General features: G+C 39.3%; 2 protein-coding genes across 3 annotated transcripts in view; one reads left to right on the forward strand and one right to left on the reverse strand.

Annotated features, from left to right (window-relative positions):
• rnf17 (ring finger protein 17) overlaps nt 1-2,367 on the reverse strand; it is a 78,601-nt gene extending 76,234 nt beyond the window's left edge. The window contains exon 1 of the mRNA XM_077580679.1: nt 2,255-2,367. The gene's annotated coding sequence lies outside the window, so the exon portion shown is untranslated. The remainder of the gene's footprint in view (nt 1-2,254) is intronic.
• LOC144060827 (radixin-like) lies at nt 2,293-17,446 on the forward strand. 2 transcript variants are annotated; one of them, XM_077580696.1, is made up of 14 exons: nt 2,293-2,442; nt 6,518-6,596; nt 10,499-10,582; nt 12,366-12,461; nt 12,559-12,681; nt 12,791-12,942; nt 13,036-13,119; nt 13,487-13,633; nt 14,270-14,366; nt 14,445-14,608; nt 14,756-15,047; nt 15,631-15,723; nt 16,011-16,226; nt 17,024-17,446. In XM_077580696.1, exons 2-14 carry the CDS (start codon nt 6,579-6,581, stop codon nt 17,186-17,188), a joined length of 1,731 nt encoding a protein of 576 aa, XP_077436822.1. In that variant the 5' UTR covers nt 2,293-2,442; nt 6,518-6,578; the 3' UTR covers nt 17,189-17,446. The 2 variants fall into 2 exon arrangements, with proteins under 2 accessions (XP_077436822.1, XP_077436823.1); XM_077580697.1 differs by having other exon boundaries at nt 2,294-2,442; nt 6,521-6,596.
• The last annotated feature ends 436 nt before the right edge of the window (nt 17,447-17,882 follow it).

Raw genomic sequence — 17,882 nt, forward strand, 5'->3', positions numbered from 1 at the left:
ACTATCTGATCTGATCTTGACTTTTGACTCAACACCACAAAAATGATCGGCCTATAGCAAGTTAACGCCCATATACACAACGTGCGTACATACGCTGCATAATGTGCCATTGATGTATTGAAATATAAAAAGAACATTTTAATAGGTTTCACTTATAATTAGGGAAGCTAAAATTGGGCGTAACACAGGCCGTGCCTACCTATCAATCAATCAGCCAATGAAGGAATGTGACCCTTGCCAAGGTAAACACTCAGCCACGTATTGAACGTACAATTTAAAGGCATGTAAGTTAAACAATGGGGGGGGGGGGAGCAACTGTAACTCAGTGTTCTTATTTTACAAGACACAGTACATATTTATATAATAGTCACACATTTACCGTATAATAATCTCTGTGGACACTTCATTAGGTACACCTGACTATTTAACAAGCCAGGGTTAGAGTTTCAAGTCAAGGAATAGGTTTAAAGTTAATGTTTCAAACTAAAGGTTGGGTTTCAAGCCAGGCTTTGGGTTTCAAGCAAAGTTTAGGGTTTCAGATTAAGTAGTGACAGGGTTTCAAATTAGTGTTGGGGTTTCAAATTGGGGCTTCAAGCAAGGGTTTGGTTTTGGAATTAAGGTTTTAAACCAGCATGAAGATTTGAAGTTTGAAGTTTCAAACAAAAGCATACGACTACAAATAAGGTTAGGGACAGGTTTGGAATTAGGGCTTCACGCCAGGGATAATCTTGCCTTGAGGTTGCTAAAGTGCACCTTATGAAAGATTGAAATATTGTGAAAGCAAAAAATAAATAAATAAATACAAAGTTCCATGGAACATTCCCAGGTCAAACTTGCTCCATAGGCAATTATGACATTATGATTGGCTATTGTCTCTCGTTCGTGGTCACGTCATCCATCAAAACAAGGCAAACAAGAAGTCACTCATCTACACACAAGTCAAGACGTAAGCGTTCAAAATAAATGACTAGTCCCTGTCTGATGACAAATGAAGCTGAAGGTTGAGTAATGCTAATAAGTTGTGGTCTTGTACTGACACCGTGTGGACAAAGTGGGAATCTGCAGGATGGCTTTTGATGAGTCTGGTTGCCTTGGTGACGACGTGTCGTCCAAACAAACGTGACCACACGATGTCAGTATTTCACAATCCTTCATCATGCTAGGCAACTGTGTTTTTTGTTACTACTATAAAACGTTTGTACTATAAAGGCTATACTATTAGGCCGCAAAAAAACCAAATATTCTGCCTTTAAAACATTTCTAGAGAAGATGTAAATGTGAATTTTCCCATTAAAACACTACCATTTGCTCAGAAAAGGCCACATTAGGCCATGAAAATGTTACAAATTCTCACAGGAATGTAAAAGAAATGCAGTACCCGTGCAATAAAATACAATAGTTAACCACAGAGGTTGTATTGCACCACAAAAATACTTGCTTGGCAAAACACTGTCAATATTTTTTAGCCAGTTACCCACACAGAAACACAATTTATATCTATTAAAAATTTATTTGGTAACAAAATGGCTATATTAGCCTAGACAAACACTGTATTTTGTTATGAAAGGTTTTTTTTCCCCATCATAATGATGAATTCTTCCATGGCTTCATTCGTCACTTTGCATTGCATGTGTGCTTGATTTGACTAAGATAGATATGAATGAACATGACTCAGACAGGAAGATGCTGAGTGAAGCGCATGTGAGATGGTTAATGGTTACTGTCATTCATTCACACACTCACTCGTCATGTGATGTATTTTTCACTTAATTATGACATTTTCCTCATAATGTTATGACCTTGTGTCCTATTATGAGTATGTCCTAGTGTATTAATGTGTTAAGAATACCTAAATACTGTTTTAGCTTTAATATGACACATTTTTGTTGATTATTTCAAGCAGGCTAATACGGATTAATAGCATTTCCATTCATTTCAATTGAGTGAGGGGGTTGATTTGAGATGCGAGCGTTTCGAAGTTAACACACGGTTAAACTCGTATCTCAATGCACCGCTGTACTGTACTTTCTCTAATTTTAACCCCAAAATGACAACTTTTCCGTACTTATAGTTTGACTTTTTGCAGTAGTACGAACAAAAATAAATACAACTTGAGCTTGTTTCAGAAGGGAGGGGCGAGTAAGTGGCAAGCAGAGACGAGCGAGAGGCTGAGGGGGAGCCGCTCAACGCTCACTACCAACTTGGTCAGCCATATTGACACTACGTACGTGTGTGACTTTGTGACGAGTCTTACCCGTGTCAGGGAGCTCCGTGTCGGTTTGGCGTCGTCGAAGCAGCGGGCTATTTTTACCCGCCGCGTGGACATATAAAGCTGCAGCGCCCGGCTCGCGAGGAGGAGGAGGCGCAGAGTGGACTGGTGGTGGCGGGGTGACAACACTCCATCGCAGGCATCCTTTACTTTGACGCAGCGCGGCCGTGCCGGTGAGTTCCAACCGGGGGTGATTCCTTTTGTCAACTTTGGGTATTTGTCTCTTCTTCGGCGTTTCCCGGTGTTGATTTTGAAGTCATTTGGAGGTGAGTCAAAAGCGGTAAGGTGTCACATTCGCCGCCGAGGTGAGGTGCGTCATTAGCGGCCAGGCTAATTAGTTAACCCCCACAGTATGGGGGGGTCTCCGGGGAACCTTTAATGACTTGTAGCTGCATTGTAGCGCTGGCTCATGCCTTGCTGAGATGCCCTTTTTAACGTGTGGCTCGTTTAATGTCCATTGTGATTGTTAGAAGAGCGTTTCGAGCAACTTTTTCGTCTCGAGACATACCTGGCTGCCCACGTCCGATGCTGGCGGCAGGGTAAACAGTTCGTTGCAGGCGTCAACATTCAACACAGGGCGGTTGTACTGGTGAGTCGAGCCGGAAGTTTACCCCCTTGTCAACTTCCAACATTTATCGCTTCTTGGGCGTTTTCTGGTGCCGACTTTGTAGTCATTTTGGAGAAAAGCGGCGATTGGTCGAGGTCTGTTTTGTCGCCGAGGTGAGGTACGTCATTGGCAGCCATGCTAATTAGTTACCCCCCACACTCGGGGCAACTCCGGGGCACCTTTGTAGCGGTATTCATGAGATGGCTCATGTCTCGTTGAACTGTTATGACGTGGGGATCTTTTTATGTTCATTTGTGATGGTCACAAGAGTGTTACCTGTCTGCCTACTAGATTAGCCTGCGGCTATTAATCGATTCACGTTATAACACAAAGGGAAGGATGTGACATGTTGAGGCGCCATTAAATTAAGGTAGCCCGAGCACATTTGTTCCAGTGAGTCATCTACACTTCCCTTTTTAAAGCCGCTTTGAATCATCCCCATCATCCGCTATTTTAGCCCGTTTAGCACGTCACCAGCTGTCATTTCAACGCGGCAGTTAACTAGGCGGCACCGCCGTTAGCCAAGCCAACCTTGTGTAGCCTCAAATCGAAGCGGTGAGTTTTAAAGCACGCTGATTGGCCAAGTGGCAGCGGAGAAGCGTTGTCACTGGCTACGTCGTTTGTCGCTTCCGTCCGCTTCTATACTGTAGGTACGCGCCTGTCTCAAGCCCTGCTGATTGGACAACAAGGAGAGGGGGAGTATTTTGGTTGGCTGCCTCGTTTGTCGTTGACGCCCCTTGTGCATTTTTTTTTTTGCACCCCATGGGTAGTTACTAGTTAGTATGGAAATAGCAACTTTATTTTTATATTACATATTTTTTTCCGTAGTATTACTTGTATGTTTACTTTTTTTCCAAGTAAAATGTTTATTCCTCGTAAAATTACCAATTTATTTAATGAAATACTTATCATAATATTGTGAATGTTATATTTTTGTATAAATATTACTTTACATTTTACACTCATATATATTTTTGTATTTATTTAAGATTATGCTAAAAGTATTCCTTTATTCTCATGAAATTAAACCATTTAAAAATATATATATTTTGGAACGTATTCTTATAATTGTTTTTATGCTCGTAAAGTGGCTTTTCCCCCCTCAGAATATTAGATTGTTTTCTTGCAAAGTTTGCAAATGTATTCTCATAAAATTGCATACTAATAAATTGTAATTATTATTTTTTGTAATATAAATATTAATAAATATAATAAATATTATCCCTCTGTTCCTTTTAACCGTTGCTAGAAAAAAGTCACACACTCTTCCCATATCAAAGCATAAATGCTTATTACTACTACAATAAAATATGCTTATGCTTATTAATATATTGATAATCCAGTCACTTCACACACCAGTTGTCATTCTAGAACTGTGTTTTGTATATCTATTGATTTATATATAAATGCATATTAACAAAAAGTACTAGCGCACTAGGCCAAAGTTGACGCAGGAAGTGTCAACGGAAATGAAAATGCTTAGTGTGATCTTAACTGCGAGGTGCCTCATACACTGTTACTTCTGCTACACGAGCAATTCTCTACCAAAATTATGTGACAGATTATCATCGAACAAATGCTCTGAATATTATGTAAATTTAGAATTCTGTGAAAAAAGTACATAAAATAGAATGTCTTTGTAATAATTGTTTTCACAAACAATTATGTAAAAAAAATAATAATTTTTGACTTGTTGGACGTGTTCTTTCTCAATTTTTTCCCTCATAATGTTACAGTTCTTCTTTTTTAAATTGGTTGAATTAGACTTTTTAGAATTTTTTTTCATTCTGCAAAAATATTGAAAATTGTATTCTTCATTATCAGAAAATTTTTACTTTTTCTTTTTACATGAAAGCAAATTAAACTGCCACTTATTTCTCATAAAATTCCAACTTTATTCTTTATATTCTCTTTTAACTCTATTCTCGTAAAAATTACAACTTTTGTTGTGATTTTATATATATATATATATATATATATATATATATATAAACTTACAACTTTTTTTTCATTCATTTATTTATTTATTTTTGTCAATGACCGAAAAAATATTTCAACATTGTTTTCTTAACCGTATGATTGTTAATCATCATTGTCATCCTATTTACGAGGTAGCGTGCTTCTGAACATAGACGTTCTGTGTTTCAGCAAACACACACACACTGACACACTGTGGCCACTGTAGGTGTGCGTTGCCATAAAGCCTGCACCATTAAAATGATTAAACTTTACTGTGTGCAATCACATTCACTGCTGGATGTGGAACAAAGCCGATTGACGACTTCATTCCAGACAAAAGTGGTAACAAAGCGATTGGGTGTTATAAAATTATGCAGGGTGATGTCGAGTCTGTTTACTGGCTTGACACAACTATCATATCTGTCAGCAATTTTATTAGTCTTCAGTATCTTCCTCCTGCCTGGCTGCTGCAGGTACAGTAAGTGAAAACAGAGAGTGTAGATACAGCCTGTATATAGGTCACTATAGGAGGCTTGTGTCAGCTCCGAACCTGCTTTTGATTGGAGGTTATCCATTGAAGTTTTTTTTTTATTTTTTTTAACTAGTACATTTCCTGTCGGGGATTAGACGAAAGGATAAAAAATTTGCATACTTATCATCTTGCTGAAAGAAATCACTGAATGAAGGACTTAAGGGGTAGCAGACATTTTGTGTCAGAGGGGTAGCAGACATTTTGTGCTGACACAATGCTGGATTTAATATTTAAAAAAAAAAAGGGGAAATAGTTATGGTGATTCATATTGCGACTACAATAAAGTGGTACAATGAAAAGAACAATGTTAAAACATTACGGGATGAATCCTAATTTTTATCTGATATACTGTATATATATATACATATATATATATATATATATATAGACAGACAGTGAAGTAATCTCACACATTAAGTCATGATTGTATAATATAGTTGTACAGTTACATGAAAAAAATTGATAATTCAAGAAGTAACTGATAATGTATTGAAAACAAATCTCAATAAAGTTGTATGGTATGTATGTAATATTTGTAATTGGATAAAAAAATATTTTTGAACATACAAGGAAAAATTATAAAGGCACAAGGAAAAACTTATAATGGTTGTAATTGTGAGAGTTAAAGTCCTAATGTAACGAGAACAAATTGTAATAGTATGACAAGAAAGTTGTCGCATATCAAGTACAAAATTGCAATGTTACAAGAAAAAGTCTTGAAGAAAAAAATGTATAGTCTGAAAAAAAATGCACCTTTCACTCAATGCACTGTACAAGAAAATGCTAACCTAGCTAACATTTTAGCAACAAAAAAAACCCAGACAACATAACATTGTCATCTGTAGCATAGAGAGAAGGCTACATGATCTCCCGTTCTAGGCCACGTTTACCTTCAGGACTTGTCCTAAAAGCACCGTAATGATTGGAAGGTGTCAAATTAAAGTCAGTGTCCTTAATTCCTGAAGCCTGGATGGGATTATAGAAATGACAGGATCCATTTTAATATGTAAATCTTCTTCTTGCAATGAAAATGTAGGACAGTTAAGGAAGAAAACGTGCTCTTCATAGGTTGTACAAATTTTTGTGAGAGTTCCAAACGTTAACTTTTTTTTTTTCATTATTAACACCAATTTGTGTTTTGTGTCGTCAGCAGCAAGACAGAAGACGCCTTCTTTCTCTTTTCTCAGCAGCAGAGGACGGGCAGAGAGAGGATGAAGATGCCCAAGCCGGTGAGTTCTTTCTTTTTATTTCACAAAAGACAAAGTAAAAAAAAAAATTAAAAAAAAAGACTGAAATGGTCAAACAAGGTTTTGGTCAAATCATGATAACATTTACATTTGATAAAAAGTCAAAATAGTAATAAAATGGACATACAAGCTTTTCACCAAATACAAAAATCGAAAAAGGACTTTCAAAGTGGGCATTCTCATTAAATAAAAATTCTAAAGCATCCTAAAACAAAGTGACAACATGGATGCAAAAATTGCTTAAATGTGGCTTTTTTAAGTTTATTGCTCTATAGCAACCAAGTGGATGTCATAGTAATGCTCAGGAAGTAAAAGTGGACAAAGGTTAGCATTGTGACAATGAGGACGTTAGCTAAAAAGCGTAAATAATGATAAAACGTACCTACAAGTCTTTCTCTTTTCATTTATTTATTTTCTCGTTTACTCGTTCGTATGTTCATGTATTTATTATTCAACAGGAGTGTGACAATATGCTAAGACACTTGTACCATTCTGTCACATCCACAAAGAGTAAGGAAGGCTGTTTGTCAGAGTGGTGGGGAGGAGAAGCAAGTGAGTGAGAGAGGCACTTTGTTGAAGTCCACCTCCGATATCCAATGCCGCCTTGAGGGGAAACTCCCATGCAGTCTGGTTACATTATCCCCCGTGACCCCTACGCAAACACACGGGGCCCTTTCACTGCCTGCTCTGTGCATTGTGGCGCCCTGCAGCCGTGCTTGTTAAAAACACGTCGACTAGCTTAGCTTTGTTAGCTGCGTATCAGCCTGTTAAAACGGCGCCTGTGCAACGCGGCGCCCCCTAAGGTCGATTAAATGCTGTGTGTGTGCGCATGTTCAAAGGCCATCAGTGTCCTGCAAAAACTGAAACCTAACTAATGGCTGACATCAAGGCAAAATATTCTTGATCTTTGTCTGCCAAGATTTTTTTTTCCCCACCATGTAAATACATGATTTAATTCAAGCAAAATTATCTGCCAATGCAACAGGAAAAATTGACCCATTGAGATTTTTTAAATTTATAATGTATGTTCAATTACCAATTTAATAAGCAAAAAAAAAAAGGCGTACTTATTACAATATTATTTGTCGCCAGCACCTTTCATCCACATCAAAGTCTGCACTCACGATGACCCCAGAGCAGAATTTAATCTACATGACCTGTTCCTTTTGCACCGAAGCATTAAAGTGATACATTTTTAACAGAACAATACTTTTTGAGTTTTACATTTTTTTCCCCTTTTTTAGGCTAGCTATATTTACTATTTTAAATTAATCTTACGTCAAATTTTCCTGTTATTGATAAATTGACTTGAATTAAATACTGTATATCCTTGATTATATACCTTTTATTTCTTGTTTTTTAAGCCGAGCTTGTGCAGTGTAGCCCTGTTTTGTGTGCTCACGCATACTCCAATTTAATGACCGCACCTCGTCCGCTCTTATCGTAATCTCATGTTTCATTTATTATAAAGCCTGCAAGCTTCACACACACAAGAGCAACTTGATCGTTTCCTCATGCTTACGTGATGCGGCCGACAAACAGCTGATGTAACACAGAGGCGTTTGCTTGCAAGGTGTGTTGCTGCGGCCCATAGAAAAAAAGGTTTTTATATTAAATGTGTGCAAGAACTACAGAGGGTAACACAAATGCGGCAACAATACAGCAAAAAAAATCCCGAGGGAGGTCAAATGGTGCAGGTGAACCTAAAAGACATTGTTTATATATATATATATATATATATATATATATATATATATATATATATATATATATATATATATATATATATATATATATATATATATATATATATACACATATACATACATACATACATACATATATACACACACCATACTGTAGGTATCTTACTGAGATGAGAACAAAGTTATAGTGTTGAGCAAAAAACGTTGGAATGTTAGAAGAAAAAAAGTTGCAATGGTGGAGGTGTTTAATTTGCCCCCCAAAAAAGCCATTTCACAAAGAAAAAAAAACAGGCTACCACCATTTTTAAATATTAGGAGCAAAAGGTTTCTAATTTTACATTTAAAATAAAAAAAATATTGAGAGAAAAAAGTTGTAATTTGATGTGGGAAAAAAATCAGAATATAGCAAAGAAAATTGTAATTTTACTCTCTTTTTTTTTTTTATTAAGATAAAGACTGCTATTCCAAATGTGAAAAATTAATTAGCACTTTTCAGTGAATAAAAATCTAAAGATTATGAATTATTATTCAAAAAAATATTTTTTTATAATTATATTAAAATATATATTATGATTAGAAAGTCGTAATTTTACACAAACCTTTTTTATATTGCAAGAATTTTGTATCATTTTATCTTTTTTTTGTTCACTATTATAAGAAGTTGCCTTTTATTTACATGAAGCAAAAAAGAAAATATGAGGAAAAAATGTCTTGAAAAAGTTGTAATTTTATGCACACTTAAAAAAAGGTTTTAAAAATGTCACCGTGCGGCGTTGACTCTGTCACGAGTGCGGAGTGGAGGACCCAAATGCAGCGAGGCAGGAGAACCACGGCAGGAATGCAGGTTATGCTGAACATAATTTATTTTACAAAAACACTAACAGGGGTACTGGTTAGCTTTAAACAAACAAACAAACAAACAAACAAACAAACAAACAAACAAACAAACAAACAAAGATCTGAAAAGATCCAAAATCAAAGTAACAAACAGCACACCAGCGGTGACAGCAACAATGATCCCACAAGGACCGACCAAAACCAGGGAACTAAATACACACACACTAACGAGACAACAAGACACACCTGGGGCAAGACACAAGTGGCTGAGGGCACGGATTGGTCAACACGAGGAAGGGCAGGACCACACTCAAGACCAATGGAGACACACAACCAAAACCAGAGCCCCAAAGATGACAAAAAATTACAAAAATAAAAAAAATGCCAGAAAGGGTTGTACACAATTCTATATATTCTGAGGCAAACGTTTGACACAAACAAATAATTATGAAAATAAAATAAAATGATGCATGCACGTGTGTGTAGTGTGGGTGCGCGTGTGTGTGTGTGTGTGCGCGGGTGCGTGTGAGTATGAGGTGAAGAAGTTGTTGGCCGCCGCTGCCCTTGCAAGCCTTGTTAACCAGCTTAGCGGCGAAGGGCTTTTAATTATGGCTGTCTTGAGTCTGGACACGGACGCACACAAACAATGTCGCCAGGCAGTCCTGCTACACACAAACACCAAACACACATGGGTCTACGTGTTGGCCTACATTGTTGGTGAGACAAGAAGGCTCTCGAGAAGGCTGCTACCACAAAATGGAGACTCGACTTGTGTCTAGACTTCGCTATTCTTCCGTGGCCCGACGGCTGACTTTATCATGCGCCTCACAATCTGCAACTGTTCAACCCCGTAAAACAATCTGGATAATCCAGCCTGACCCCTTGGCAGCGTCTGTCCACTGACATCTTGCACTGTGATCCAGATTAGTGCCGATGGGGCATTCGAAGAAGCGACGTACACTCCGTCTGATTGCCACCCATTTAGGCAGCCAACTAGTCAGGCCTGGAGTAATACCACCAAATGTTGACTGATGTCAGAATGTTACAAGGAGGGCCTGAATGAAGTAATTCCCGGTCACTGCTGCTGAGTAGCGACATCCATGAAGCCACAAATGCTTTATGTATGCTTTGTTTGCATGTCGTGGAAACCTTATCAACAAGCTGCAGCCTTGCATGCACACACAAGAGACCTCAAAGGCAACATACGGCCTATCTCTCTCTTCTCTCTCTCTCCCTCTCTCTCTCTCTCCAACATAAACGTGTGTGTACATGCCCATCTGTTTTTGCGGTATTCGTTTGTTATTATTATTTTTAATGTAGTCAGTCATCTTTGTCATGCAGACGAACGTCCGAGTTACCACCATGGATGCGGAGCTGGAGTTTGCCATCCAGCCCAACACAACAGGCAAACAGCTCTTTGACCAGGTGAGATGCGCGCGCGCGCGCACACACACACGAATGCACTCTGTGCAATGTCGCCCCCTGGACACATCACCAGCCAATTCATTGACACCTAAGAACAATTTAGTCTTGAATAAACCCAACGTGTTTTTAGAATGTAGGCGAAAGCAAGGCAAGCATGTGGACAACATGCAAATTTCATGCGGGAAGCCTGGAGCCGTGCTACCTTCAAATTAATACTATGTAAAAGTACAACCTGTTTTTCCATAAAATTGCAATGGTTTTTTTTATGTTGTAAAATGTCAGCCCTTTTCTTGTTTACATACAACACACAAGGAGGTGGGCTATTAACCCCCCCCCCCAAAAAAAATCCTTCCTCCTGAGTCATCTTTTGTTGTTCCATCAAAGCAAAGGCAGCACTGGAAATGTGTGCCAGTAGGTGCTTGGGTCGCTTCTGGTTCTGTCTAAACAAAGACAAAGATCTCTTTGTGCCTATATATATGTGTGTGTGCGTGTTAAAGGGCGCCTTTCAGCATTGTTCCGGGCCTGAAAGGTTTCAGTGATGCAGAGGAAGGAAAACAAATGAAAGGGAAAGCTTTCGCATCTTTTATGGGTTTGGCTTTTCATAAGGAGGTCACGCAGCCGTCTGTGACAATACATGTCATCTTAAATCAGCCATTAACTGATCCTGTTCCTTGTAAGACCCCTGACATAAGCAGACGTCATAATGTCTTGCTTTATAGACGTGCGATTTAATGCTGCGTTCATAATTAGCTCATTTTTCAAAGGCTCCGAGCTAATTTGTCTTCACGTTCAAATTCACACGTCAGTCAAGTGGAACAAAATCAAGTTGTAAAGACACCTATGAGCATCTTTATTGAAAAGCAGTCAAGTGAAAGTCGCGCTAAATTCACCAGCCTGGGGAACCTTACTCTCAATTCACATTATAGCTGCTTGTTGTTAAAGAAATTCCCTTTATCGACAATTGGGAGCGGTTCCAAGCCGAGTATATACAGTAGGTGCCACGTGAAGGGAGCTGATTCAGAGGTTCCAAGCTAAATGTCAAATGTGCAATTAAGTACAACAAAATGAAATCCATTATCCTTATAATATCTCAGGTAAAAACTCATGCTTGGGGGAACCTCACTCTTTTCACTTTGTACCACTTTGTTGTCAAAAAATGCCCCTGAATAATGATTTTGAAAAGACATGACTACCATGACCGGTGATTCCGAACATTCTTGACCCGTAATTGATCATCTGTGCAGGGACTCTGGTTCCTCGTGCGTCGTTGTAAAGACACGTGGCCAACTTGTTGACACGCTAATTTGACTAACCTGGGGGAACCTCACTCCATTCACTTTAGAAATGTCCTTGACTGATGATTTGGAAAATCATTTACATCATTATAAATGCATCCTGGTACTGTAATTAGTTACCCTGTACAATCACGGCAGCAGATTCTGAGGTTCTAAGCTAATTTCTTCATTTTGACCAATCAAAGTCAAGATAGTGTACAAAATAGGGATGTTTGTAGAGACACATGAGTTAGTATATGACCACGTGAAAGCAATCAAAGTAGCGATAACTAAACTAACTGGGGGAACCGCACTCCATTCGTTTTGGAAATGTCCTTGACCGATGATTGTGAAAAGTCATGACCCATAATCGATAATCCATCCGTGTACTGTAGTTCCCTGCATAATCAAGGCAGCAGATTAGCAACATCCAAGCTAAACAAAAGATTGGGGGAACTTCCCTCTATTAATTTTATCAACTTAAAAAAAAACACCCACTTGTTCTCCAGGTGGTGAAGACGGTGGGTCTGAGGGAGGTGTGGTTCTTCGGCCTTCAGTACGTCGACAGCAAAGGCTACGTCACGTGGCTGAAGCTCAACAAGAAGGTGAGCGACACCAAAAACCCCTGAAGGCAACACAACCCTGAACCACATGTCCTTTCCTCAAGATAATAATGTTGTTGTTGTTGTTGTTTTTGCCCAGGTGACACAGCAGGATGTGAAAAAGGAAAACCCACTGCAGTTCAAGTTCAGGGCAAAGTTCTTTCCAGAGGACGTCTCGGAGGAGCTCATCCAGGAGATCACACAGAGGCTCTTCTTCCTTCAGGTACAATTTCGTTTTTTTTCCTGATTCAAATTGAGACAATCTACAAAAAAAATTGTGCACATACTCTGCCGCGACCTGTTCTTTTAACATTCTAGTTTTCTCTATCCAGGTGAAGGAAGCCATCTTAAACGACGAGAACTACTGCCCCCCCGAGACCGCCGTGCTCTTAGCCTCCTACGCCGTCCAGGCCAAGTTTGGCGACCACAACAAGGACGTGCACAAGTCCGGCTACCTGGCGGCCGACCGCCTGCTGCCACAAAGGTACCAAAAAACATGCCATTCGCTTTGAAGATGGCGATGATGAAGCCGTTTTGTTGTCATGGTGACGTCTTTTCTTCTTGTTCTGGGCGGCAGAGTTCTGGAGCAACACAAGCTGACAAAGGAGCAGTGGGAGGACAGGATACAGACATGGCACGAGGAACACAGGAGCATGCTCAGGTAGCTGCTACAGAAAGATGATCTCAGTATGAGACATTAGTGATACAAACATTAAATATGATCTTGTACACTGGAAATATCTATATACTTGAATTATGATTTCATTATGCTACATTATAAGTGTAAAGGTTGTTAATGTGGCACATTAGAGATACTCTTAATTAGTACATAAATGGATGAAATATTTTGTATATACAGTATATGATAGATACATTAGAAATGTATAGAAATTCAATACAATGTTCTTATGGTAGTATACATTTGAGGTACACACACACACTGCAAAAAAATATGAAAATGATGTAAACAAGAGGATGTAGCGCCAAAAGCCCAAAATGGCGGAAACAAGTCTCGCATGTGTGTGCAGGGAGGATGCCATGATGGAGTACCTGAAGATCGCTCAGGACCTGGAGATGTACGGCGTCAACTACTTTGAGATCAAGAACAAGAAGGGCACCGAACTGTGGCTGGGCGTCGACGCCCTCGGACTCAACATCTATGAGCACGAAGACAAGTAACGCAATATGTCTATGAAAAAATTGCTACTTTTGAGAATGACTGATTTGGTGCATTGATGTTCACAGATCATATGTCAAGGTAGATAAGGCAGTCTGTTTTTATTTAGCAAAATTCATGATATGGGTCAGTTTGATCCACAAAATAAAAGGTGTTTTATAACTGTGTGCCGCCTCAGAATGATGGCATTTATGTGGCTACATTGCCCTCCTGTGGTGAGCAAAGGTATTAGCATGAAGCGGATGACAATGTTGTTTCTTTTGCCCCTTCATTTTCTATTTCCCAAAAATATTTTTGTCCAAAAGTGTTTTTAGTTAGTTTAATTATATATTTTTGTGAACAGTATCAATGTATTGGTACCAGTGAAAAAGAAGAAATGTCAAATGTATGCATTTTTTTTACAATTACTTATTAGTTAATTCAAGCTAAATATTGACGGAAAACTCACTAATTGTGTTGTGCTGTATTCAAATCCAGCAAGTCACATTATACCATAAATTATATTTACTTTTATGCCGCCCATCAAAAATATTTTCAAAACATTACTCATAATCGACAGAAAGAAGAGCTCTTAAATGATATATTTTATATATGATATCTTATTCTGAAAATAATAATGATAATATTTCCTCAGGTTGTCGCCCAAAATAGGCTTCCCATGGAGTGAGATCCGAAACATCTCCTTCAACGATAAGAAATTTGTCATCAAACCCATCGACAAGAAAGCGCCGGTACGTATCTTACTTCGTATTCTCATTGCTGAAGTTATGGTTATTATTTTTGTCAAAACTTAAGTGTGTGCGCTGCAGGACTTTGTGTTCTATGCGCCGCGCTTGCGCATCAACAAGCGCATCCTGGCGCTGTGCATGGGCAACCATGAGCTGTATATGCGGCGCAGGAAGCCTGACACCATCGAGGTGCAGCAGATGAAGGCTCAGGCCCGGGAGGAAAAACATCACAAGCAGATGGAGAAGTACAAAATTAATTCAACCAATCTTGATGAAGATGAAAATTGATATTTGAGTCAATGTGAACAATAGGGGGCAGTGTTGCGCCAGCCTCCCTGTCTGGTTGCTTCTTTCTTGGTTGCTTCTTGATGTTCTCCATCGCCCTGGTCCAGAGCGCAGCTGGAGAACGAGAAGAAGAAGCGCGAGCACGCCGAGAAGGAGAAGCAGCGCATGGAGCGCGAGAAGGACGAGCTGATGGAGCGCCTGCGCAACATCGAGGAGCAGACGCATCGAGCGCAGAAAGAACTGGAGGAGCAGACCCGCAAGGCCCTGGAGCTGGAACAGGAGCGGAAGCGAGCCAAGGAAGAGGCCCAGCGTTTGGAGAAGGAGCGAAGAGTCGCCGAAGAGGCCAAGGCCGCGCTCGCGCAGCAAGCCGCCGACCAGATGAAGACCCAGGAACAGCTGGTACTCGCCTTTTCTATATCCCGCAATTAGTGGATACTGTAGCGTAACATTCAGATACAATATTTATTTTGTTCCACCCAGATTTTGTACAGTATTGTGAGGGATAAAGATATTTTTGTTCTTATTTTAAACTAAGGCCCAATTGATAAGGACTTTTTAAGGCTGATGCCGATTCCGATCTTTGGCAGAATAAAATCAAATAACTGATAACGGACGATAAATGAAAAAAAATTATATAATTAATTCAGTAAAATTACTTGGGTTTTTTTTTTGGTCACTTTACATGATTTTTTTTATTTTTTCTTTGGTATTTGTTATGTCTTTTTTTGGGGGGGTGGGGGGGGTGCATATGATTATAGTTATCTTATGTTTTCATGTGCATAATACCAACACAATTGGCAAAAAGCTTCACATTTTCCTTAACCACTAATAGCGTCCAATTAAAATGTCTGACCAATTAAGCAATCAAGCCCTAATTTTAACTGTACCATGAATTTCAATCTTTTATCCTAATCCTAATTGATACTTTACTGAAGCGATTCGGGTAATATTGCAGTTAGTGATAATGTGTTGTGTTTGACAGGCTGCTGAATTAGCCGAGTTTACTGCCAAAATCTCTCTGCTGGAAGAAGCCAAGAGGAAAAAGGAGGAAGACGCCAACGATTGGCAGCACAAAGTAAATCTTGACAACACTAACATCATTTCTTTAAAAGTCCCATGTCAACAAAAAAAAAAAAAAGATGGCGTTTTGTAAGGGTTGCAAGCTAATGGGCTGGAAACGAACAGGGTGGCTATTTTGTTGCTCAGAAATGATTATGATTTTGAGTAGTTCATTTTCTCATTAATATAAAAAAAAAATGCTATTATTGGCTCTATGTTCTCCTTAATGTGATATGGAAAACAGTTTTGTTTTTGACAACCGTTTAAAATGTTCTCATGACATCCTGGCGTCCTCCCGCTCAGGCCATGGCGGCGCAGGAAGATTTGGAGAGGACGCGGGAGGAGCTGCGGGTGGCCATAACCTCACCCACAATGGCACGGTACGATCATGACGAGCACGACGAGAGCAACGGGGAGGCCAGCGCCGAGCTCTTCAGCGACGGAGTCAGCAGCCAGCGCAGTGAAGAGGACAGAGTCACCGAGTCGCACAAGAACCATCGCGTCAAGAAGCAGCTGCAGGTCAGAGGGCGGCGGGAGTGTAGAGCGCACAAAAGAAATGTTGCATAGGGGGAAAACGATGTGTTTTCCCCCAAAAAACAAGTCATCTTTGAGAAATAGTCATACTTTATTTTGTGAATAAAAAAAAAAGTCATGTTTTAGAAAAAGTTTATTAAAAAGTATGTTTCTGAAATGGAAGTTTACTATTTTTGAGGGGAAAAATTTGGAACAAAAAACATTAAAAACATCTAAATACGTTTTTGGGAGCAAATGAGTTAATCTGATTAAAAAATGAATCGTTTGACAGCAATAATAAATTTGTAAAGAAATTTTTATATGTAGAGAGAAGTTTTTGTCAAAACAATTGTGGGAAAAGTGAAACGTGCTTCTGAAGAGCTGTATATATCTTTTGAAAAAGTTGCACATTTTAGAGAAATTAGAAAAAATTAAGATTCCTTGAAAAAGCATGCATTTTATTGTTCTATACTTCTAAAAGGAATATTATTTTCAACAAAACTTTAGAAAAAGTAGTCGATTTGAGAAAAAAATATTTTTTGTTTGTGAAAAATGTAGTGTTTTTTTATTTTATTTTAGAAAAAGTTGAATATTTTAGAGAAAAATTCATCTATTGCAAAAAATAATAGTAATACTCAAATGTAATCTATTGCTGAGTAAACGTCACGGGAAAAGCTACTTTTTCCATGGTACATTACGGAAATTTTACCAAATTCTAAAAATATTTTCAATGGGGTAGTTAGTCTCTGACTGTTGTAAACTCTTGTCTCACTCCCTCTGTTTATTATTTCATTTTTTGTCAGACTCTGAGCTCCGAGCTGGCGGAGGCTCGCGACGACAGCAAGAACACGGCCAACGACGTCCTTCACGCCGAGAACGTGCGAGCGGGCCGCGACAAGTACAAGACGCTGCGGCAGATCCGGCAGGGTAACACCAAGCAGCGCGTAGATGAGTTTGAGTCCATGTGAGGGCGGCACACAAGAAAATGGAGACTCTCGCTTGCGCCTCGCCAAAGATCCGCCAACCTCCAAAAAAGGCATTGTTTTACCGGCCTACAAAATGGCCGACTCTCAAGCTCTAATGTCGCTCGCTTGCATTTATTTCCGACATTTTCCTTCTGGCTAGCATTCTTTTCAGCCATTTTGGTTCCCGCCTAGGATTCTCGCGTTTGACTTTGTTTCCTGTTCATGTGGCTCATGAGCTGACCAGTAAACACCCAAACCAAATTCAACTGTCTTGAGCCTTTTTGTGCCCCTTTTTCTACTCCACAGTCTCTACTTGGCTGCAGCGTATACGTTTCCTTGTGACCCTAAGTCTCCTAATAGATCAAATATGATGACCACTAACGCACAGTCGCAGACCTATCGTACCATCATCCCCAGTTTACTTGCCTTACCCCTTGTCTCCTATTGGATAAAAAGATACAATCATGTGACCACAGTCTCAATTTTTCTGCAGCGCTCCCGTTTTTTTCTCTTTCTATCAAGCGCGCTCATCCTATGTGACTTTGTACTTATGCTGAGAAGTTCCGGACGCCACAGTATGCGACCGTCTGGAACGGCATTTCAAATCCTGAAAAAAGTCACAAGGCGCACCTTTTACCTGCTTCAAGGTAAGTGAACTACTGTATTATCTGAAAATACGACAGAGGCTACAGTGATG

This window comes from Vanacampus margaritifer, chromosome 11 (assembly GCF_051991255.1).
Source record: "Vanacampus margaritifer isolate UIUO_Vmar chromosome 11, RoL_Vmar_1.0, whole genome shotgun sequence".
Lineage (NCBI taxonomy): Eukaryota > Metazoa > Chordata > Actinopteri > Syngnathiformes > Syngnathidae > Vanacampus > Vanacampus margaritifer.

What these genes read in the sequence shown, in the direction of transcription:
- LOC144060827 (XM_077580696.1), top strand. An exon ending in GACCGCCTGCTGCCACAAAG is followed by an intron (nt 12,943 to 13,035) that starts GTACCAAAAAAC and finishes TCTGGGCGGCAG; the next exon opens with AGTTCTGGAGCAACACAAGC. An exon ending in ATCTATGAGCACGAAGACAA is followed by an intron (nt 13,634 to 14,269) that starts GTAACGCAATAT and finishes ATATTTCCTCAG; the next exon opens with GTTGTCGCCCAAAATAGGCT.